The sequence below is a fragment of the Malus sylvestris genome, chromosome 2 (genome assembly GCF_916048215.2).
Source record: "Malus sylvestris chromosome 2, drMalSylv7.2, whole genome shotgun sequence".
NCBI classification, from domain to species: Eukaryota; Viridiplantae; Streptophyta; class Magnoliopsida; order Rosales; family Rosaceae; genus Malus; species Malus sylvestris.
In genome coordinates, this window is record NC_062261.1 from 12564594 (window position 1) to 12588294 (window position 23701).

The following is a 23701-nucleotide window of genomic DNA, read 5'->3' on the forward strand; positions in this document are numbered from 1 at the left end:
TTCCAGAAATGATATTCTTGATAATATTAGTATCATTTGCTTGGAATATCTTCATTTCTTGATATTCATATCTCATAAGATATTTCTTGTGTTGTATATTAATATTATTGTACTGCAGCCATATCTTCTAGAGGTTTGAAAGTGGCAAGCCTCAAACTTTATATATTATGCAGGTCCTTTATATTTTTATGAATGAATATTCAAAATATAAATATGCCAACAACTAACTTTGATGTATATATAAGAACACGGCTTGCATTCTGATGGATAATGAGTCATTCTTTCATAATAGTTAATCACAATTTTACGTACGTATAAAAACACAAAAGAAAACTTTATATACATGTTAACTTAATCAAACGGTATTTTATTTGTGAAAATGAATTATTTCTTTTAGGCAAATAGTCAGGTATTTCATCACCTAGAGAGATTTTTATGTGTGCTGCAAATTCGATTCGGTACATCAAGTGTCACGATACACATGGTTGGATACTTGAAAAATAAAAATTCAACTGTTTATATTATGGCACTTAGTGTACCAAGTCACGTTCCGGCATCCTAAAAAGTTATCCATTACATATAATATGTACCCCATGAGAGTTGAAAAGAAGAATGTTTGTTGAAAATTAATGGATGCCTTTTGAAGGAGTGCTTTTTTTAGATTTTAATTTAAAGAAAACTAATAAAAATAGCATGAAAACTTTAAGTTTTAACAAAAATGACAAAATAAAGGGTAAAGTGAATGGTATCATAATTGATTTTTGTGATTTTTCGTTAAAGTGAACAATACTATGAACTTTTCGTTAAAATTTTCTTTAATTTATGATGATCGTTTCCAAGATAATGGATACCGATGAAGTAAAACTGTCATCAAGATATTAATGCAGGACACATAGTAATTGTATTAATAAGGTTACCAATAGAAGTTTAATGCAGTAGTTTTTTTTTTTTTTTTTTTATCACCTCGGTTTGATCTAGTAGAAGAAAGCAAAAACATGAGAAATGTTAAGAAAATTCTCTCAAAAGTGAGAATTTTTATGAATTATCTGCCACTTTATTTTTTTGACACAATTTTTATGCTAAATTTTATATTATAACCATTATACAAAAAACATGAGGTGATGAAGATTTTATAGAAAGTCTCACTTTAAGAAAGTATTCTTAATAGGACCATGTAAGAATTAATAATCATCTACATGTATCTCATGCATTTATAATGTTGTTGTGCATTATTAATACTATTGGCGTTGTTGTGTATATATATATATATATATATATATATATATATATATATATATATATAAATAGAATAAAAAGTCAAGGCGTTTCAAAGAAGTCGGAAATTTTGACTCTGATTCTCTTAAATTTGAATAAAAACTCACAAAAATTTGATTCTTATAAACATGATTCTCACAGTTATTAACCTATAACTAATACAAAAAACAATGTAAAAATTAAACTCAAGACAACCAATTCCCAATGTATGAAAACTAGATGTGGGTAAGTCGTTGTAGCCAATGTGGAAGATGTTTAATGTTAGAGGATAGAGTCATACATCGAAAACTTCACAAAATAAATTAAAATTCATATTGAATAGTTTCACTTCTAATTGAAACAAATAATTAGTAGTGTGACATTAACACTGAGATGTTAACAGTTAGATGATAATGTTGTTGGTGCATCAACATCATGCAAGTTTTAGGCAGAAATATGTAGCATCCTAGTTTATTAGCAAAAGCTGAAAGCACGCATACAAATGAAACGAGACAATTGATAAGCATACAGCGCCTTTGGATTCCCCTCTCCTCGATAGCAGAGAGATTTGGACATGGTGCACTCGGAAAAGGATCCTTGACGGATCTTAGAAATCCTGTGATCTCACGCGTTCATTATATATCGTATGGTTAAAAATTATTTTAAAATTTAAAATTAAAATAAATAGTATTTAACGAAAACTGATTTAATGATATACGAAAAACGGATGAAATCACGGGATCCCTAGGATTCCTATGAAAGGAATCCGGCAACATCCTTTTCCGGTGCACACAGCCCTAGAACCTGCCTCACTACACAACACCCAATTTTGCAATATTCTAGTTTTACTTTTTCGACTTTGGACTGATTATATTGACTATAGACTAAAGTTAAGGAAAAAGCCAAAAAGTCAAAAAGAAAAAGATATGTTATACATTTCAACTTGTAGTTTGTTTAGGCAGGTGTAGCTTCGATGTTAGAAGTGATTAAGTACAAGCTTTAAGCCTGAAACAAACTTTATGATGGATGGAAATAATCAGAACATTAATGCATGATCATCTCTCGAGGAGAGCTTAAAGCTTTCGGGGTTGTGGTCGTGGTTTGTACAATATTTCTGAGTGGTGATTGTTGCTTATATTTGAGGTGATGATGTATGAGGTTTATGTGCTTGATAAAGGACTATAAAAAGATAACTCGATATTTATTGAACGAGACTTACAACAGGATTTATTTATTAAAAATTGGAAGATCATCAGATGTTGGTGCGGTATTTTTCTCGTGGAGCCTCTATGATAGTTATCGGACTTGCAATGTTTAGTCCTCATGACTAGGTTTAGGGTTAGGATTAAGGATTCTCCATGATTGAAGAATCATATTGTGTTTTTTATGTGTTTATAATTTTAGGTTTACGATGTTATTTTGACATATGTAGTCTCTTGAATTCTAAAAGACATGTTTAACATGTCAGCCATGATTTTAATGAAATTTCTTTCGATAAATAAAAAGTAACATTTGAATAATTTTATGATAATATATCCTAACAATAGAACACATCAGGTTGTAGTCAATTCTTTTTAAAACACGGAAAATAATTTACAACATAAATTGCTTCCCTAGGTCTCATAAAGAAACACCTGATATTTTTAAAAGCTACAATCAAAAGTTGTTAAAACATGTAAAATAGTCACACACTTTCAAGCTACAATCAAAAGTTATCCGTATGAGATATTGAGGATTTTTTATAAGGAAAACTAATGAAAATGGCTTGAAAACTTTGAGTTTTAATGATAAGGAAAAAATGAAAGGTAAAATGAATAGTACCAGGATTGACTTTTTAGTGTAAAAATGTGGTTTTTCGTTAAAGTGAACAGTACCATGTGCTTTTCGTTAAAGTTCCCTTTTTTATATTGTTTTTAGATATTGAGTTTTTATCAACATGATCACCATATGCGCATAATTTTGTCTAAAAGAAATTAGAAAATAGAGTCAACCATGTATAATTCGGATAAAAAATACTAATTAACCATATAAAAATACTTAACTAAATTCTAATTGATCAAGTCAATCCAAAACATGTCATTCATACACAAGGACAATTATATACACCATCGTGAATGTAACAGGCAATAATAATTCCCACCAAAACTATACAAATTAAAAGTCTCCCTTCTCACTATATTCCAAAATTTTAAATTTGACCCAAAAAGTTACAAAATATAAAATGGACACGTTACTTAGGCTTCAAATCAAAGCAAATTTTTTGACATGGTTGGAATTTGATGGTTTTAATCACATTTTATATGACAATTTGGAACATCAATTGTCATATTGAAGCCAGCCTAAGAATACGATCATATCCATAATGCATGGTTGACCAACAAGCTTTTTGAATAACCTACAATGCCTTGTCAAATCACGAGGGAGGACTACATCAAATGGTCCAAGACTTGGACATGATCATGAACATGGTAAACGATAAATAAGAGTTTCTCGAATATAAGTTTTTGACGTTGCATTTTATAAAATAAGTCATTAAATTTTTGAAGAAAAATATTATTAGATTTTAATTATTAATTGACTATTATTGAACTTTATATTAACAACACTTAGAAAATAATCAATTTTTACAATAATTTAATTCATTAAGCTGTTTCTCATTAACATTGATAGTCGTCAAAGAAGCTACCAAGACTACCATTTGCTCAAATGTCGAAGCCTCAATGTTTTTTCTTGCATGCTTACGAAAAGAAGAAAAGGGTTAAATTGCTTTACATAATGGCCAACTAAGTAAATGCAAAATGATGTGCCTCAAAGGCTCAAAGCACAAGAACACCCAACTTTGCCAAAAGTGGGATCTTTACTTGCAAGTAATGAGTAAAAAGGGTGACCTCCTTTTCTTTTCTTCATATGAATGCTTTTGCATATATATTACGTACGACATTTTCAACCCCTCTGTCCTTTTTATAGATATTGGATTCTCTTCAGGTCTTGCTTCAATGTTCTTTTGTACTTACGCACTAAAACCTTGTTTTGTGCTCACTCTCTCTTGTACATGACAATATTTTAATTTTGTTTAATGTATATAAAGGGAGATTCAAACTTAGATACAAGGTATCGAATATACTGTTTTAAACCAACCTGTGGCTAGTTAGAACTTTGGTTTAGTGCTTTATATGCTTGAATTCCAAAAATTCATTTCAGGGTTTTTATTAAGAAAATCAGAATGATCATTTTGCACTCTAAAAAAGTAATTATGCACCATACCAAGTGTTTTTTCGATCTTTTATATTTGTACATATTTGGAGAGCAAGATGACATTGTTGAAATGTTACTAATAGCTACCAAATGGAAATTCATACTCCAACCAATCACGTGGAGTTAGGTATCTATGATGTGGTAAGAGAAATTCTGCCTAAAGTTGGAGTATCCAATGAAGTTGATAATCACATCTACATTCCACTTTTCCCCTTCATAAGCAATTGGCTTTTTTCTTTTGAGCTTTTATTGCATCAAAGTGCTTTCTAAAGCCAGCAAAGCTCAACTCAATGGTCTACTTAGAACCTATTGTGCCTAACTTCACTAGAGGCAGAGGAAAGGCAAGATTTTGAGTGTAATCGGAAGTATATCCCGCGGTTGCACGGTAGAATCTCTCTAGTGTAAATGAGATCACCTTTCTAATAATGGATTGGCAATGAGATGCCAGTTCTGTACATCTAGTATCTCAAAGGGAAGCAAAGTTTACGAGCCTAGCAGAGTTTACCATTTTAATTAGCAGAAAATCCAACATCAGTGTATAATTACCATGTAATTCGACAAATAAGGGAAGCAAATTAACAATTGCCAATATGTGGTGAATGGAGGAGGTCATTAAATTAACACGTTTGAAATGTAATGACCTACAATTTACTGGTTCATAACAAAATAAGACTTTGAATTCAAAAGGTTGGAAACCACTGTGAATAACATACAGAAAAGCATGGTTTCTTGCAACATACGCAATTCTGTCACACTAACCAAAAGACCCGACTCAATCCTTGCTGAAAGAAATCATACAGATTAGAGTCTCGTTGCAATACTCTCTCAGCTACCTAGACTGACACCAAGAGTGTTTGCATCAACAAAATGTCCTATTTGCTAGTTTTTAACATCATAGATGCTGCCTTAGGCGTTGCCCTTGCGCCTCTGCCTCAATCTTCCACCAATGCTGTCTGGACTTGGTTCAGCAAGAACACGTTTCTTCTTGAGCTCTGTGCCCAATGCAGGACTGCTATCTGGAATTTCCATTTTTTCCTCTTGTAAGTCATCATCCTTAAGCTTGTTTCCTTTCCTGCGTCTCTGCCTTAGTCTTCCACCAATACTATCAGTGCTTGGCTCAATATCCAGAGCAGGCTTCGTTTCAGACTTTGAGCTAGTTTCCAATGTATTGCCATTACCAAGTTTCATATTCATCAAGGGCATTGTATTCTCTTTTTCACCTTGACGATCATCTCTGCTACTCTCAGTCTCAGATTGAAGCTTTGACAATCCAAGGTGGTCACCAACCTTGTGGTCAACCTCAGGTGATCCAAAACTTTCAGGTTGTGGTACCACATCTGAAAAGGACAATGCCCTCTTTGCAGATGTTTGTTTGTTAATATCTAGATTTGTGCTATTCTCGATATCATTCTCCTTCTCACTCTTAAACTCGTCATCTCTTTCTTGCCAAGTTAGAAGTTTTATTGCTCCAATATCATTGTTGTCCTTGACAATTTCTTCACATGATGCATCTACATCTGGGAATTGCAATGACCTCTTTGCAGAAACTTGATTGGTGGTTTCCAGATTTTCTTCTGAATCCGTTTGTCCTCGTTGGGTGTGAATGAGATAGTGTGCAACTGATTTGAAACCTAGTTGTGATATCTAGAAAGTAGACAAAATTAATCTTAGCCCCGTTGCCAAGGGACAAAAGAGAAAACAAAAAATATGTGGCATGGTTTTGAAAAGAACCTTCTTGTAGAGGATGCCAGTAGGAGGCCATCCTTTTTTTGTCCGACAGAAACTACAGTTGCAAATTCCACGGCAGACAGGGCAAATCCAATCTGGATTCTGATTGGCTTCAATTACATGTTCCCCATATCTGCTCTAAGAAGATAAATAAGTATAAACATTGGATTAACACTTTTAAGAATGCATCTGAGTCAACCACTACAACAAGAGGTTAGGTAGCCCTCTTGTGAAGCACAAAAGGATGATTCATACAAGCCAACTGTGTAGAACCTATGATGTGCGTGAAGTTCAACCGATGAAAATTTTGTTAGCCAACCACTTTTTTCCTTTCCTTTTGGGGCTTCAGGGGGAATGTCCATGCAGTACGTTAATCATTAATACTATATCATTTAAAGTTCACTTTCATTCGAATTTGACAGTCTGCAGTCATAATATCTAAGGAACTTCTCTATGTATAGTTGACAAAGATAAAAACATCCAATAATTCAATCATGCCACTGCAGCCTAAGCTCCACCCAGCTTGTTTCATTCCCATAAAATGCAAGAAAATTGATATAAGGTTTGTAAGACAAGCATCGCTGAGGTCAACATGTCGCAATTCACATAAAAGAAATAAAAATGGAGTATACGTATCAACTTCAAATTAGGACAGCATAAGAGGGAACCCGGTAGTAAAAAAACAGCAGGTTGTAAAGTTTGACAATCAAAGCAAGTGCCCAAGATGAGCATTCTAGGAGTCTACGGTTATTAATCGCCTTGCAACCTCACAACAATCTGCTCATGTTTACAAATCAATGGTACCAAACTGATAGTGGATAAGAGAAGAAACTTTTAAGAGTATATAGTTTACCGCATGTAGAGACAATCGCCACAAAACTGCCCTTGGAACCTGTTGCATTGGTTGCATTGAGTATGATGGCCCAGAGTTTTCTGCCTGTAAAACATAATTTCAATCTTGCAAATATATTAAGCCAATGCACTAGTCCAGAAAGACCTATACTACAACGCTTATCAAGACACAGCACATAGCAAGAAAATGATACTGAAATTATGGACCTGGAGGGTGGATATTTCATTAGTACTTTGCTACTATAATATTCCATGTTCATACGACTTGACACCAGTTATGTTCCTTACCTTGTCCTCCACTCTAATTAGCGCTCATTTGGAAGTGCTTTTAAAATGACTGAAAGCGCTTTTGGTGAAATGTTTTTGGGTTCCAAAAGCACTTGGATTCACTTGCATTTTTACTAAGGATTGGTTCCAACAGCACTCATCAAAAGCGCTCTCAATCATTTTAAAAGCACTTCTTACCGAGCCCTTAATTATCTTTTAAATATCCCAAACCTTTTATTTTATCCTAGCTTATCATTCTCTCCGAGTCTAAAAAACGGCATTCGATATTTACATAAGGCTACATTTTGGCAGAAAAAGGTATACCTGCATTGATGGCAAGTCTTTCCTCTATCCGGGTCATAAATCCGCTTTCCATCTTTTCCATAACCATCCACAAATAGAGTCCAGGTCTTATCAGTGTTGCCCAACAGCTTCTCATGCTCCTCTGTGTAAATCTCCGGCCTATCACCTTCCTCCAGCATAATACCTTTCATGTACGAAGCCTCATCCTTCTTCGACACATGCACCTCTGCATAGCTCACTGGTGTCGCATTCTTCAATCTGAACCCATAAAACCAAATCATGGAAAAAAGCAAAAGAAATCAACTTTAACAAAATGGAAGTAAAAGTAACTGAGAACCCAATCCACATTCTCCAAAATCAAGTACCAAAAAGCATTCACACTCAGAAACAGCTTCAAACCAACAACAATCACAGACCTGGTCGAATAAAGATTCAATCTTTATAGCAAAAACGTGTGTCATTTTTCAAATTTTGAGAACCCATCAAACATTCAAAACCAGAAACAGTAAAAATCCACCAGAATCAGAGACCCATTTGGTTAAATATTCTAATTTCTAAGGGCAAATTTTCATAATCCAAGAAGTTAACAGAGAGGGCATGGGAGAGATTACCTAGACGAACGACGAGTGGGTCCTCGTGACCGAATGGAAGTGGGTCCAGACGGCATCGTACTTCGGCCGGAATAGCTCTTCGTTGATCTATTCGATTGAAAGTTAGATTTGAGCTGAAGAGAGATATCAACGATGCCAAGCTTTTGCATTCTTTCGCGGTTTTCTCTGATTCGATCTTCTCTGGACTGCTCGTACAGAGACTTGGGGGTTTGGGGGTGCTCATTATTGCTTTGAGGGTTAGGGTTTGCTGAGGATTCTAGGGCAACAGTCTTCATTCCCAGAGTTGGCATTGTGAACTCTCTCTGTCTCTGGGAATCTGATGAGTCTCTGCGGGTATGGGTGACTTGAATTTTACTCTCTCTCTCTTGGACTCTGAGTCGCAGCGGGCGATTTGAATCCCTCGCTCCAACGGTCAAATTTGGAGCCCAAATTGTGGAATTTACCCTATTTAGCAAACAAGGGGAGAGAGATTAAGGATTAGGACTCCTAATTTAGGACACACCTTTTTCAGTGTGTTTTTTCTTCATTGGCATTTTGGGGCACGCTCGGCATGGTATTTATATTTTTCTATTGCCATTTTTTTTCTTTATTGATTAATGGAAAATATGACTAATTTAATAAGAATAATGCTAAGTACACAAAATAATGTGTCACTAATTAAATATGTGCTTTAAACTGAAATTTGATAAATAGTTGTAATAAAAATTTGTGCAGTATAAATTATGCCACATCATTTGGTGAACGAATTTAATATATATAACGCCATCCATTTCATAATCATTTTGGTTTATTTCCTTTTTTCAAATTTCGTTATTAATTCCTATAAACAAAGATTTTGTTATTTGTACTAAAAAAAAAAAGATTTCGTTATTAATTTTTCCATATTTAATGTTATTTAAAAAAAATTAAACAGATTATTTGGCAACCAATTTTAGTTTTTTGGTAACCAACTTCAGTTTTGTTATTAGACTTCGTTGCTCAACTCGGTCATTGAAAAAATTCGAGCTTTGACCGTCAAAATGCTACAGACTCTTTGTAATAGCACTTAAACTTTTATGACAGAATTTCAGCGAGTTGGGTCAGCGTGCAGACGCGCTAAAGGCTCCGAAAAAATAAGCGACGTGGCGAAATCTGGGATGTTGAATTTCCAACAGCATATTTCTGGATCGTTGGATTTACAATGGTAAATTTTTTTTGAAATTCAACCCGAACGGCTAGATGACGTATATAGACCGTTGGATTTCCAGATCAATGGTCCAGGTTTTTTGGCATTAAAAAATAAAAAAAAATTGGAATTGTTGCCATTGGTATATGTGTCACAATCTGGGTTGTTGGATTTCAATTTTTTTGTAATCCAATGGTCTAGATTAATTAAGTTATTAAAAAAAATTATAAATTATAAATTTATTATTTATAAAAAAATTAATATTTTAATTGGCTGACTATTCAATTTAAGCATGAAGAAATACTTGGACAATTAATGTTCCCTGAAGGAGATTGGGTTGCCTATAGCCTCAGATTGTTTAGTGTTGGCAGTGTTTTGTTTTCGTTTTTCGTTTGGGCTTGAATTTCTTCACGTAGTTATTTTTCTAACCAAAAGTAAAAGAGATGCCTAAATTTTACTGACCCGGCTACTCTGCCCTTTCACTTTCCATACACTCATATTTCCTCCTATTTTGTGCAATAACGGTTAAGTTATATCAACATTTTATATTAATTTTTTTATAGAGATAATAAGCCAAAAAATAATAGTAATATAAAATATTGATGTGGTTTAATCGTGACCGCATAAATAAAAGGGAATAGAAGTGTATAGGAAATGGGAGGGCGGAGAAACCAGTTCCAAATTTTACTGGACAGAACGCTATCTCATGAACAACTATATAATTATGTAGGACTGAAGGTGTGTGGGTCAAGAGGTAGGTTTGGGTTCTATTTTTGGTCAATAGGTAGGTTTGGATCTAAATTTTTCAAGTTTTGGGTTTTCAAAATCTTTTAAATATATTAATCAAAACCGGTTTTTAGTTAAAATAATTTTTGAAGTTGGCATAACTTTTTATTTTGATCTCTGGCAATGAAATTCAATAGAAGTAGTCTGTGTTTGTCCACAATATATCATTTTGGTCATTCTTTGAAAAATCAGTCAAAATCCTCGTTAAGTAAAAATGTTAGTTTGACAAAAATAATTTTTAAAATGTAATGTCATTTATGTGACAATTTAATGATGATATTAACATATTTTTCACGAAATGACCAAAATAATTTATAGTGAACAAACTAAGGACCTCTATCAATTTTCATTCTTAAGACCAAAGTAAGGAGGTATGCCAGTATAATTTTTTATAAAAAAAAAACCGAATCAAATCTGGTTTTACAGTATGAGATATTGACTGCATGCGGATCAATAATTAAATCGATAAATTAAATATATAGAAGTTGTATCAACTTCTAACAAAACCAACAAAAAGCTCCCCCTATGACTATCTATGACTCTATGACGTGAGTGTGCATGGTTGCAGAAGCAACCTAAAAAGTCCTGAACAGTTGAGAAAATCCCACCAATGTTGGTCAACTAAACTCATCAAAATACGTGTTCATAGAATATCAAGACTTTACCTCTACAAATAGGCCACACCAAATGCAGCAGCAGCTGGAAAATTAGAACAATATAAATCTTACACGTTTTCACCAATGGCTTCTTTTAGCTTCTCTCGTAGCAAGAAGCTGCTGCATATATAGTTACTTTTTAGGACTTAGTTTTCATATCATCGACTTTGTGAAGCTTCAAAACTGCATGGCAATGGAGTATTCTTACACTCTGGCCTGCGTAGGGTTTGTTCTTTTGATCGTTTTTAATCTGAGTTATTTGGGAAATGCTGCTGAGAATCAAGGGTTAGGAGCTTCTTTTATCTTTGGTGATTCTCTGGTTGATGCTGGAAACAACAACTATTTGCCCACGTTGTCGAAGGCCAATATGGTTCCGAACGGGATTGATTTCAACGCGTCTGGAGGAAAACCAACCGGAAGGTTTACCAATGGCAGAACCATTGGTGATATTGTTGGTAAGGGTATCCTTGTTGGTAATATAACCACTTCTTCAATAAAAGCCGGTCTAACGTGCGTACGGGAAAAACTTACAGATGTCATGTTGTATACTCATTTCTTTTTATCTTGTACATTGCATAGTTAGTATATATGACGAGTAAGATGAAAGAAGGGGGTGTATAACATGTTGCATGGTAGTTTTTATTTTTTATCGACAGTAGAGGACGATATAAACTTGAGACATTTATCAACGTTGTGAAATATAGTTTTTAACTTGGGGTGTGTTATTTGTTTATGCAGGAGAAGAATTGGGGCAACCAAAGTATGCACTCCCATATTTGTCACCAGATGCCAAAGGGAAAGCCCTATTGGTTGGGGTGAATTATGCATCAGGGGCAGCAGGGATTATGAATGCAACAGGAAGAATATTTGTAATTAGCTGGCTCTCAACCCTCTATGGATTGACCTTGCTTTAGTTTAATTTATGCACTTAAATAACACATGTTTTGTCTAATCACAGAGGATTAAACCATAAATGTTGCAGGTTAATAGGGTGGGAATGGATATCCAAGTTGATTTTTTCAACCAGACAAGGATGCAGATCGACAACGTATTGGGTCCATCACAGGCTAAAGAGTACATTATGAAAAGATCCATTTTTTCAGTCACAATTGGGTCCAATGACTTTTTGAACAATTATCTACTACCAGTCCTCTACATTGGAGCAAGAATTTCTCAGAGCCCAGATGCTTTTATTGATGATTTGATCTCTCACTTCAGAGTCCAACTTACTGTACGTATATTTTGTTAAAAGTTTTTTTATTTTAATTTTTTTAACAGGATATTCTAAACTACTATAATTTACTGGAAGGGATATTAAACCTTGGCGCATACAGGCGGTCACACTTTTATTACCTAACCCACATCTGTACATACATATTTAAGTAAATCCACTACCACTTTTCTTGATTAATTGGGTTCTTAATTATGGTTATTGACTAATTGATCTGTGCAGAGACTTTATCAATTGGATGCTCGTAAATTTGTGATTGGAAATGTTGGACCTATTGGATGCATACCTTACCAAAGGACCATAAATCAACTGAATGCAGACCAGTGTGTGGATTTGCCAAATAAGCTAGCTCTTCAGTACAATGGGCGGTTGAAGGGCTTGCTTGCTGAACTGAGTGAGAACCTTCCAGGATCAACATTTGTTTATGCAAACGTGTACGATGTAGTGATGGATCTCATTACAAATTATGACAAATATGGTAAGCCCAAATAAACCTAACATGTTTAATGAGCTATATATTTCTAGTGACACTATAATCTAGAGCTGGTCTCAGCGTTTACTCATATAGATGATGAGTTAGATACCTAGAGTGATAACAACAATAGTATGGATTCCGAGAAGAAAATCAAAACTATTTCAAACCTATTATATTAGACTCAGTGAATATTGTTTTCTGAACTTGTCACAAAGCGAAACAATAGCCATTTGAATAACTCCGTTAGAACTTCCATAAATGTTCCACTTTTCTCTAATAGTATTAATATATATGCAGGATTTACAACAGCAAGTGTAGCATGCTGTGGAACTGGTGGCCAATACGCAGGTATAATTCCATGTGGTCCACAATCCAGTCTCTGCAAGGATCGGTCGATGCATGTTTTCTGGGATCCCTACCATCCAAGTGAAGCTGCCAACCTTATACTTGCCAAAAAATTGCTTGATGGAGACACAAGAATCATTTCTCCAATGAATCTCAGACAACTCAGAGACCATGGGTTAGGGTAACTTAATGTAATGGTGGGATATGAATGTACTAACCTTCAGCTACTGCTGGGTTTGTTGGTGACATACCCCTGCATTTGTGGTAAACTCTGTGTCAGTTTAAGATTGCCTTTGATGAGCCTTGAATAGGCCTTCAGGCTATCTTAAATGAGTTAGTGATTTTTAGGCGTGCTACTATTGGCCTATACCAACAGATTGATTGATTGGTTGTTTGTTTTAGGTTGCTTGCTTACTCCATAAGTAATTCAACTTCATTATCAAAAGGATTGTGCCATAAGGGGATTAAATCTATATTAAGTTCTTTTTTATGACTTGGTGATAAGGACTTTTATAATTTCTGTATGTTGATACCAACGGAGAACCACAAATTGATCAAACTGTATTCTAAGTCAGTTTGCAATTCTCATGTAAACGTAAAGACAGAAAACAAGACAAATTAGCTTGAAAAATAAAGTATTTAAAGCAATGAAAAGTAAAGGCATGTTAGATTTTTAATCAACAGAATAATAACTTGCATGAAAGGTAAATGAATTAAAGATATACAATAAATACATGCATTCGGGCAAGACTACTCGCCAGTCGGGCAAGTTCTTGAAATTACAGGATGTGTTGAGAAAGGAATTTCAATATAGGAAATCGATACTACAAAGAAAGTAGCAGAGTTAAAAATATAAGGAGTGTTTGAACTATGAAGGGAATTTGTAAAAAGTAGGCTTACAGAGCTTTGAAGTCTTTTTGTATGTTGAGTTGAGTGTCATTTTCTTCTTCCTTTTGCTACCTTTTAAAGAACCGCCTCTTTCTTCCAGAGTAAGCCTTTCAGTTCATTCCCTCTAATTCAAGTGGCTGATTTGATTGCTGTTAGATGATGAGTTTTCACTTGGATACTTGAGCTTTTATCCCCTTGAAACTAAGAAATTGCCACTGGAAAGTACTTATTGTCTGTAAAACTCGACTAAGTAATTTTCCTTCTGTGTGAAAGAGGGTTTTTGCCGCCTACAATTGTCATGTCATAAAGCACTTTTAAATTTTAGGCCGTGCACTGTTTATTTGCTGCACAACCTTTAGGCTTCAGACATAATTAATATGTCGGGCCTTGGACAGTCCCAAGAATCTATTTTTAATCCAAACAGGGTTAATGATCCAGTTGGAAGTTTCTTCCATCGCATTCTAGTGATACCTTTCCTGGTTTAACAAATGCTAGCCCTTTTTCAAATAATGTTTATGCTTTATTTGGTTTGGGAGATTTGGGGACTTGGTTTTAGGATTTTTATTAAATTTTGGTTCGATGAACTTTAAATGTGTAAGTAGTTACATTTGAATGGGAATAGAGAACAATGTATGAAAACCTTGAGTTTATGAGAGATTTTTCAATGTGATCGGTACACGGGATGGTACACCACGTGTCACCATACAAATGGTGGGATATGTGTGCTAAAAAATTAATAACTTAAAAAATAAAATTTCCAAATTCTTCTATTAAAATATGTGGGGTGCTACTTGTGTTCTCGTCACAATGAAAAATTTCTTTGAGTTCAGAGTTCGATGTCCCTTCCAATGTAACCAAAAAAAAAATAACAAGAACGTGGAAGTATTATTATTCCCCAGAAAAATCAACTCTGCAACCAAGTCATTTAGAACTTACTTTTGAGTCTTGTGGTGTGAAATTATATATTCCACATCCATCTTTCAACTAATTCAAGCTTTCATGTTGAATCTAAATCTTACGTTCACAAGCTTGTATGGTTTGAAGACGTTTTTCAAGATGCTGGAAGATGTCTCACCTGGCGCCATCAAGCATGCTTGAATAATTCTTGTTTGTGTACGGCAGTTATAGGTTTCTTACAGAATGTTTCATTTTAAGGAAAATTAATGAAAAGTTCTAAAAAACTATAGTTTTTAATCAAAATGACAAAATAAAAGTGCAAATAAATAGTACCAGAAGTGACTTTTTAAAGTAAAAATATCCTTAACTTTAAAAGTGAACAGTACTGAAAATATTTTATTAAGATTCCCTTTGTTTTATGACGATGTGCACCGCTATCACCACAAAATTTAACATGCAGCCTTCTTTATTTTTGTTCAAAGGATATCATGCACTGAGTCTAGTATAGGGCTGGTTTCGGTTTGGTAACCAAACCAAAAATGTTAAACTGAAAATCAAATCGAAAATGATCCGAAATTTTTGGTGATCCAAAGTTTGATAAAATGAAAATTTGAATTGGTTTCGGTTTTGGGTTTGCTTTGGTAAACGAAAAATTGAATTGGCCTTTGTTTGTTAGGCCGAAGTTTTTAGGCTATCTTTATTTAGCTCATATTTATGAGATTTTGAGTGTCAAAGTTTGGCAAAATTTTTATGTGAGCTTGAGAGTTTGAATTGGAATGTCAAATTTTTATGTAGCTTAAAAAATTCAGCAAAATTTGCAGCTGTAGCAAATGGTGGTGGTCTGGTAAAAAAAAGAGAATGATTGAATGAGTTTGTCGTTATGAACTAATGAGTGAGATTAATCTCAACCGAACACATTAATATAATATATATTTCTGAAAAATAAATTTCTGTTCGGTTTCACCTTCTTTATGAACCAATGGTTGAGATTAGTCTCAACCAAATACACAAATATAGTTTGCTTACCGAAATCGAACCGAAAAGTTTGGTAAATTTTGGTTTTAGTAATTTTTAGTTGATTTCTGTATTCAGTTCAAGAAATGTCAACACTAATCTAGTATATTAAAATTGAGTGATGATAAAATTTGTAGACAAAATTTGCACATTAAATGATGTATTACCAATAAGAAATAAGCATGTTAATCAACATTTAAGTAAGAATCCCCGAATGAGACAAATTATCAATGATCACATATATCAATGATAATTAAGAGAGACATGTTACATACCATTCCGTGTAAGAAATAAGAAAAAAGCCAAATACAACCCATACTAAGACAAATTAAGAGAGACATAGATAGCGATCAAAACCACTGTATACTATACAAATTAAGAGAGACAAATTATCAACAATTAAGTAAGAAATAAGAAAAAAGCCAAATACAACCCATAGTGAGACAAATTAAGAAAGACATAGATAGCGATCAAAATCAATGTTCTAAAAATCTCCGCTTAGCACCATCTAGGCACAAGGTGGCTGGCCACCACCTCGATTAATGTCTAAACGTATGAAAATTAAGAAAGAGCGTCTAAACCTGCTGAGGCGCCCGCCTAGACTGCCTAAGCACTCACCTAGCCAACCGCCTAGGTTGCGACTCACTTAGGCAGAAAATAGATAACTTTCATTTTGTATTTTATTTTATTTTCAATAAATTGTAAGAGACTTGTTGAATACTTAAATGAGCACACATTATATGTTTGTTTTTCATGTTTTCATTATGTTCTAATACTTAATAATATATGTGTTATTTTATTTTGTAGTTTATAATGAAATTATATATATTTTAAGTATACACATACACTTATTTAAACGAAATATAATAAATTTAGTTAAATTCACTTAGTCCGTCTATACCCCGTCTAGCCACCTAGACGCTAGGTCCCAACCCGCTATCCGACTAGCGCCAACCGTCTTTTAAAACATTGATCAAAACTCTCAACTGATGGAGAAAGGAAGAAAACGGAGGCGTTGTCAGTGCTGATCGGAGACCGAATAAGCAGTAAGCAGTAAGCTGTGAGCAGTAAGCAGTAGGGGAGGAGTGGATGGAGACTGACAGGGCTGAAAGCGACCTATGATTGATTGCCGGAGACATTTTTTTGGGCCTCTGTGGCTGAGCGTGCTATTATCCTCTTGACCGACAACCAGGCCACTTGATTTTCTCCGCCGTGTGTCGCTGTGATAGGGCCCCCTATATACCTAGTTCATATGAGCTGATTTTAGAGGGAGAATCCTTCATCCTATCCAAGACTTTGCGATGGAGACAAAAGTATAATACAATCTTTTGTATCTGCATTTGTTTGTATAAAAACTACTTTGATGTAATTCTAATCTTAAATCTTTAAAAGAATTTAGTGTCTAATCCCAATTTCTCCCTTTCTTTTTGTTTTTTCGTTTTTGTTTTTCTTATTAGGGTTGGTCCTATTCAAACCCAAAAAGATGTGTTGAGTACCCTTCTCAAACTTGTTCATCAAAATTTTGCAATTGCAAAACAAAAACTAGTAATTCTGATATAATGTTTGTTTGAAAATATATTCCAAACGGAAAGGTTGGAAACGGTACTAGAAATCTCCATAATACGCATTATTGCTTTTTTATTTTGAAGTTGTCTAACGTTAATTAGACATTGTTTACATTGTATGTATAATGTTGTTTAAACACATGATATGACACATCCATGATTCAAACCTTTGAGATCTTCTGTGTAAAAGATACAAATTTTTTGTGCATCTTGTAAAGCAGATTTTAAATGAGGTATTTCATTGAGTATTTGGTGGGCATGTGATCATTTGTTTAGCTACGCTTAACGCTAGTCGACAACTTGTAAGAAAGACCTACTAAGTGTTGTTGACACCTGCTCATGACTCATGAATGTTGCCGAGATCTCTTTAGTGGGTATTTTGTTGAGCGCTTAATGGGCACTGTGGATCACATACCAAATATCTGGAAGCTCCTCGAAAGACCTTCTCAAACACTTTTCCTGACTTTGGGGACCACCTTAATTCAGTAATGGATCTGCCCCCGACGGGTAAACTATCACCTAGTATTGCTTAATTATCTATTGTTGTTTACAAACATGAATATGGTTAAGTAACCAAATCGACAAATGTCAACTTACATAACAAGTAGCTCATAAGTGCTAATGTTAGAAGTTATCTATTTATAACGTACTTAAGTTTTATTAAACGGGTAAGTTAGGGACATTAAATTTGTAAATAAAATTTTGTAAAATAAATGAAATAGAAGTTGATGATTGAATTATTATTTAATCGTTAATAAATGTGCTCATTTCTATTGATGACACATCATTTAGTTAGCAAATCTACAAATTTAGTTTTTCTAACATTACCCTTATTAAAAACTTAAGTGCTAGCATCTTCAAGTGCTTTTTTAAGAAGTGATTAATTTTTGGAAACACGTGGAAATACTTCTTTAAGAAGCCTATAGCTAGTGCTTCTCCAGACAATATTTTTACGACCCACCTACTTTTAATTTTTATGTCAAATATAGAGATAAATGTTATTAGATATTAAAAAAAATGGTTAATTATAAATAACTACTCAACCTTTAAGGTGATTCCAAATTGGTCTCAACTTTTTAAATTATTCCAAATAACTACCTAACGTTTTGAAAAATAAACACTTGTTAGGTCACCGACATTAAGTGATAGCGTCACTACAACTAATTGACAATGTCATTAAAGTTAAGTGATGGTATGGACATATATTAAGTCTAATTTTCACTAACATGTCATTATAGAGTTCTAAATCCTTTAGCTAAGTTAAACGCTAACTTTGTCTAGTTAAAAAGGATTGATTTGGAAATTTAGAGCTTTATAATGGCGTGGAATGAAATCTTGCTTCAATACTTGTCAAGGTTATCACTTAACGATAGTGACCTAATGGATGTTAAATTATTAAAACATTAGATAATTATTTAAAATGTTCTAAAAACTGAAACTAATTTGAAATTACCCCTAAAAATTGCTCAGTTTATATACTTAACCCAAAAAAAAAAAACAACAACTTTATCCCTCCTTAACAAATACTAAGTCCAGCCTAATAGTTAACCATTAATAATTAGTTCCATTCATGATGGCATGGCAACACAAAGTTCTCCATTAATAATTAGATTTGGCACCGGTCATTATGGTTGAAAAGATTATGGTATATTTTTAAAAGAGAACGTTCTTGGTAAAAAATCAAAAAGGATAAACGAAACATTCATCCACAAATTACTTTAGGGTTCTACATAATGGAGCAAATTTTTCTTCGACACACCCCTCAAATTGTAAGAAACTGTTTGTCCCCATGTAACCTTTATCTGCAACGTAGTACAAGTCTAATAGATTCATGAATTCGGATCGGTGCATGAACTTCTATATCAATTTGTTTTCAACTCTAGGTCATATATATGCATGGCTTTATAGTTAAACTTACACGATAAATAAAGCATGCATGGTTTGGTTATTAAGATTACACACAATCCATGGTCTCCAAGTTGTTTGAGATTCATAGAGGCATACTAATCTTTCTCTTTATGCAGCGTTAGTACTGTATGTGGTTTGGTTATTAAGATTACACACAATCCATGGTCTCCAAGTTGTTTGAGATTCATTGATGGCATACTAATCTTCCTTCTTATGCAACATTAGTACCACATTAGGTTGCAACGTACTTTTGAACCCTATATCAAAATGTACGATAAAGTAGAGTTGGTAGCCTCACAATACATTCATAAAAATTTAAACACGAATTAAAAGTTTCAAACATTTCCTTGCTTTCCATTAGACAAACCGCTTGTGGTTGGTTATTAAGCTTAATTGTGTCGTTAATTATTTTTGAGGTACATACTGTACATATTACAAGAAATGAAGGGGTCCAGCCATGCTATGATACAAAAAGTAGTATGAGTTTTAAAGAAATATTTAACCGTTACAAAATTAATTAGATTTTTATATGCAATATCTAAACATTTAATTTTTTTAATCTTTCGATATTACGTACCATAGAAGTAGGGGTGTGATATCCACACACAATTTTTTACTTCTCACACACCCTTCTAATTTTCGGCCATTGGATTGGATGAATTGAAGAAAATCAACGAACAGAAATTAACAAAGGATGTGTGAGAAGTAAAATAGAGTGTGGGTAGCACATCCATAGAAGTATTATGAAAATGAAGAGGAGAGATTTGGTGTTGTTTGGTGATGGGTACAGTGGAGCGGGAAATGCGGTGAGAGAAAGGTGTACGGAGAAGGGAATCTGATGGGGAAAAGGACGCGTCCGAAATCAGAGGAGAGACCGAATCATTTCTCCCACGCTGCCCGACATTCATGGTTCTGCGGCACTGCCCTACGTACCCCAAACATGCTCCATCAATCCCTCTCAATCCCCCCTCGCCCCTCCCCCCTCCCCCCTCCTCCAATTTGACGGGTAATGTATGGTTAATATTCTTGTATAGGGAGAATCTGATCCTATACAGATCATTCTAGATTATTGGATTTTCTAATATACTAGAGCATTCTTTTTTTTTTGGTCGAAACGAAAAAATTCATTAAAAAGATAAACCAGTACAAAAGTTAAGAAAGAAAATACAACAACAAAAGGCCAAAGCAAATGTTGAGCTACAACCCAAAACAGTTAAGGAGGCCTAGACAAACTTAAAGTCCAGCAAAAGCAACACAGGCAAAAGCAACAAAGCAACAAAAGAAAACCCTAATCTTCAACGTTGGAGAGTAGTCCATTGCACCCGTTCCACTCTCCGTGCTTACACCAAATTCAAACCCACACATGAACCACAAGATTAAGCTTAAACTACCGAACCAAATCGAACCTCCGAGATACAAAACGCTGATAACACCACCTATAAAGAGAACCTAGAGACCAAACGAAAAAATGAAAAATGGGAGGGTCGAAGGGGTGTGTAAAACATTGTTGTTATGATGCAAATCATTCCACTTTGTCCAAATTTTTCGGCATGCCGGTATCGCAAGAGGCTGTGAGGTGTGGATCCAGGGAACCAATTGAGTCAAGCACTTCAAGAACAAGCTTATGGTTGAGTAAGGAATGGGATATGGAAAAGCATGGGAGAGAAAATTGGGCAGGAGAGAAATGGGAAAACGACGAAAAACGCCGGGAACTAGCAAAGGACGCCGGGAAAATAAGCCACAACCTCACAATCTAACAACCAGAGGTAGTGTTTGGATTAAAACTTGATTTTTTGGCCCAAGGATGGCGTCGGCCCAAAATGAGGCCTGGAGGAATAGAAGATCAAGGCCCAGCCGAAACTTGGGAAATCAGGAAAGGGCCTTTTCTGACTTGATACAATTCATAAGGGCCACTTGCCTACCTACCCAAGGACCAAGTGGTGTAGACTGATTAGACTGCACAGCCCATAAAGTACTTTATGGTGGCATTACATGTAATAAAGCTGATGAGTCATCACCCTCAGACCGCATTCGGGCAAAGCTGTCGCTACAGGAGCCAAACCGAGTCGTCTATAAAAGGAGGAAGAGAAGACAGGAATAAGGACACTCAATCAAACAAACAAAAGCACAAACTCTGCTCAAAAAGCCAGATTTGCCTTTCAAAACAAAGCTGTAATCAGCCCAAACCTTCATCCCCCGCGGGATAATCTTTTCTCCCAACCTCTGTAATAGCTCTGCTACCTTGTTCGAACTTGTTGTAGTATCGATTCACCTTTTGTATTCTCCTTTCCCCTCTCCCCCTCTAAGCTTTCAGACCTTTGACAGAACTACAAAGATAGGGACCTGCAAGACAATCAGCCTTAATTGATAAGGTTTAATCTTGCCCGACCTGCTTTGCACTGTCTTTGTCTTCTCTTTCTTTAAAGTCTAGCAATATGTTGTATATTTCCAGTTATATGCAAGTTATTTCTAGCAAAATCACGATGACAAAGCTTTCTCAGTACTTGGATCCGATTTGAATATATCTTCAGTGTTTAAATCAGATCCAAGTCCTAAGCCCTCAGGCATGTAAATCTGATTAGTTTTAAAGTCCTTGGCCTCAAGGCATAAAAAAGAACTTTATGTGGACTTAACCCATCCACGACAATCCTTGATAAACGAGAAGTCCGAAGTTACTTGGGGCGCAAGTAATCGACCTACCTCTTGGTTTTATTTCCATTATATCATGATTATCATAGAACGCTTAAGTATGGAATGGATTCTGATAGGAAGCCTCAAGGCCTACACCTAAGGCCCCACAAAGGCACTTATTTGGATTCATTCTATTCTGCGGTCTAGGTGGTTTGAGTATAAGAACGGACTCTAATGGGAAGCCTCAAGGCCTACACCTAAGGCCCCACAAAGGCACCTATTTGGGTTCGCTCTACCTCTCAGACTCGGATAATCAGAAATATAATAGTTATAAGACTCCGACAACCATAAAGACCAAATATAATATGCTCAAGTACTGGTTTAGTTTGACAGGAAGCCTCAAGGCCTACACCTAAGGCCCCACAAAGGCACCTGTTATATCTAACACGGTTTCTCGGGCATATGCATATTCACAACTAAAACTTGACATCCATTCGACATCTGCCATGCTGAAGATGGCAGTGGCACGCCTGAGCACTAAAATGTTAACCTTGATTGCGAGCCTCAAGGCCTACACCTAAGGCCCCACAAAGGCACCTCTCAAAGTTAACGCGGTCCTTCTCTTTCAGCCTTGCCCGAAGAGTCTTGCCCTACGAGACTTGCCCGACAAAGCCTGACAGGAAAGCAGAAGTCCGACAGCAGCCCTCAACCGGCGCCGAACCTCCAGGGGAGCTGTGTGCTCGTCGGCCAGGAAACATCCCCGACGGGAATTCCTGCCACGAACAGGTAGTGGAAGGGTAGATGCCAACAAGAAAGTGGGGAAGAGGAAGAAATAAGAAAAAGAAAGAAAAACCAGAAAAAAAAAAAAAACCAGTAAGGGGAGGGGGAGGTGGTTATGGGAAGGTTAAGGGACTAGGAGGAGGAATGGAAAGAAAAAGAGGGAGAGCCGCCGGCCCAAGCCTGAGCAAGGGCCAACGATGCTTACAAATGCTGCTAGGGTTTTTTTTCTTTTGAAAATTTGATATTACCCCTTGAAACTATATTTTCTTCTACTAAAACTCATATCTTTTTGTGTTCTTGAATAAAGCCCATTGACTAGCCTCCAACTAAACAAATTCTTTAATTAAGTTTGACTTTTCAGATTGTGTATTTTTCGAATGCCTGAACTACCCCTATTAATACTTGGATGGGGTTTTTGGATCAGTTACTTGTTATATCCATTTAATTAATTTTATATATTTTACAAAATAATTCATGCCATTCATTTTATATTCAATGTATTAACTTTCAAATTGTTATAACATGCCAATTGAAAACTAATAATTGTAACATCCCACGTCGCCTAGGGGAGTGGATCTTATAAGTCTTATATGTATATTCCCATCTCTACCTAGCACGAGGCCTTTTAGGAGCTCACTGGCTTCGGGTTCCATCAGAACTTTGAAGTTAAGCGAGTTCGCGCGAGAGTATTCCCATGATGGGTGAGCCACTGGGAAGTTCTTGGGTGAGTTCATAAAAACAAAACCGTGAAGGGGTGGTGGGACCCAAAGCAGACAATATCGTGCTATGGTAGAGTCGAGCTAGGGATTTGGTACGAGCCTGGGCCGGGATGTGACAATAATACTAATTTCATAATATTGTGCATTAAATATATAAGTTAATTTACCTACCCGCACAACAATAAACCTAAAACAGCTTCGGCTAATACTCCAATCCCTAATATACAAAACAAAAGCTATATGTTCCGCGCAATTTTTACCTACAAAATAGTCTAATTTACCTACATGATTTATGTGCATTAGATTAAAAGTTTATTTTATTGCCTACAAGCACAAACCCACAACATTTGAACAGTTAAATTAATTTAAAT

General features: G+C 35.2%; 2 protein-coding genes across 2 annotated transcripts; one reads left to right on the forward strand and one right to left on the reverse strand.

Annotated features, from left to right (window-relative positions):
• Nucleotides 1-5100: 5100 nt before the first annotated feature.
• Nucleotides 5101-8786, reverse strand: LOC126613737 (uncharacterized). Its single transcript, XM_050281323.1, has 5 exons — nt 8271-8786; nt 7681-7917; nt 7091-7174; nt 6241-6370; nt 5101-6153 (listed from the first exon to the last, which is right to left on the reverse strand). The coding sequence occupies exons 1-5, from the start codon at nt 8558-8560 to the stop codon at nt 5416-5418; spliced, it is 1479 nt and encodes a 492-aa protein (XP_050137280.1). The 5' UTR covers nt 8561-8786; the 3' UTR covers nt 5101-5415.
• Nucleotides 8787-10920: 2134 nt separating this feature from the next.
• Nucleotides 10921-13421, forward strand: LOC126613738 (GDSL esterase/lipase At2g23540-like). Its single transcript, XM_050281324.1, has 5 exons — nt 10921-11332; nt 11616-11746; nt 11860-12108; nt 12331-12586; nt 12881-13421. The coding sequence occupies exons 1-5, from the start codon at nt 11065-11067 to the stop codon at nt 13111-13113; spliced, it is 1137 nt and encodes a 378-aa protein (XP_050137281.1). The 5' UTR covers nt 10921-11064; the 3' UTR covers nt 13114-13421.
• The last annotated feature ends 10280 nt before the right edge of the window (nt 13422-23701 follow it).

Excerpts from the sequence above, each read along its gene's own strand:
- LOC126613737 (XM_050281323.1), bottom strand. The coding sequence starts at position 8,560 with ATGCCAACTCTGGGAATGAAGACTGTTGCCCTAGAATCCTCAGCAAAC. Across the intron at positions 7,175-7,680 it reads AAGACTTGCCATCAATGCAG|GCAGAAAACTCTGGGCCATC; the intron begins GTATACCTTTTT and ends TATGTTTTACAG. Across the intron at positions 6,371-7,090 it reads GGCGATTGTCTCTACATGCG|ATATGGGGAACATGTAATTG; the intron begins GTAAACTATATA and ends TTCTTAGAGCAG.
- LOC126613738 (XM_050281324.1), top strand. The coding sequence starts at position 11,065 with ATGGCAATGGAGTATTCTTACACTCTGGCCTGCGTAGGGTTTGTTCTT. Across the intron at positions 11,333-11,615 it reads AACCATTGGTGATATTGTTG|GAGAAGAATTGGGGCAACCA; the intron begins GTAAGGGTATCC and ends TTGTTTATGCAG. Across the intron at positions 12,109-12,330 it reads ACTTCAGAGTCCAACTTACT|AGACTTTATCAATTGGATGC; the intron begins GTACGTATATTT and ends TGATCTGTGCAG.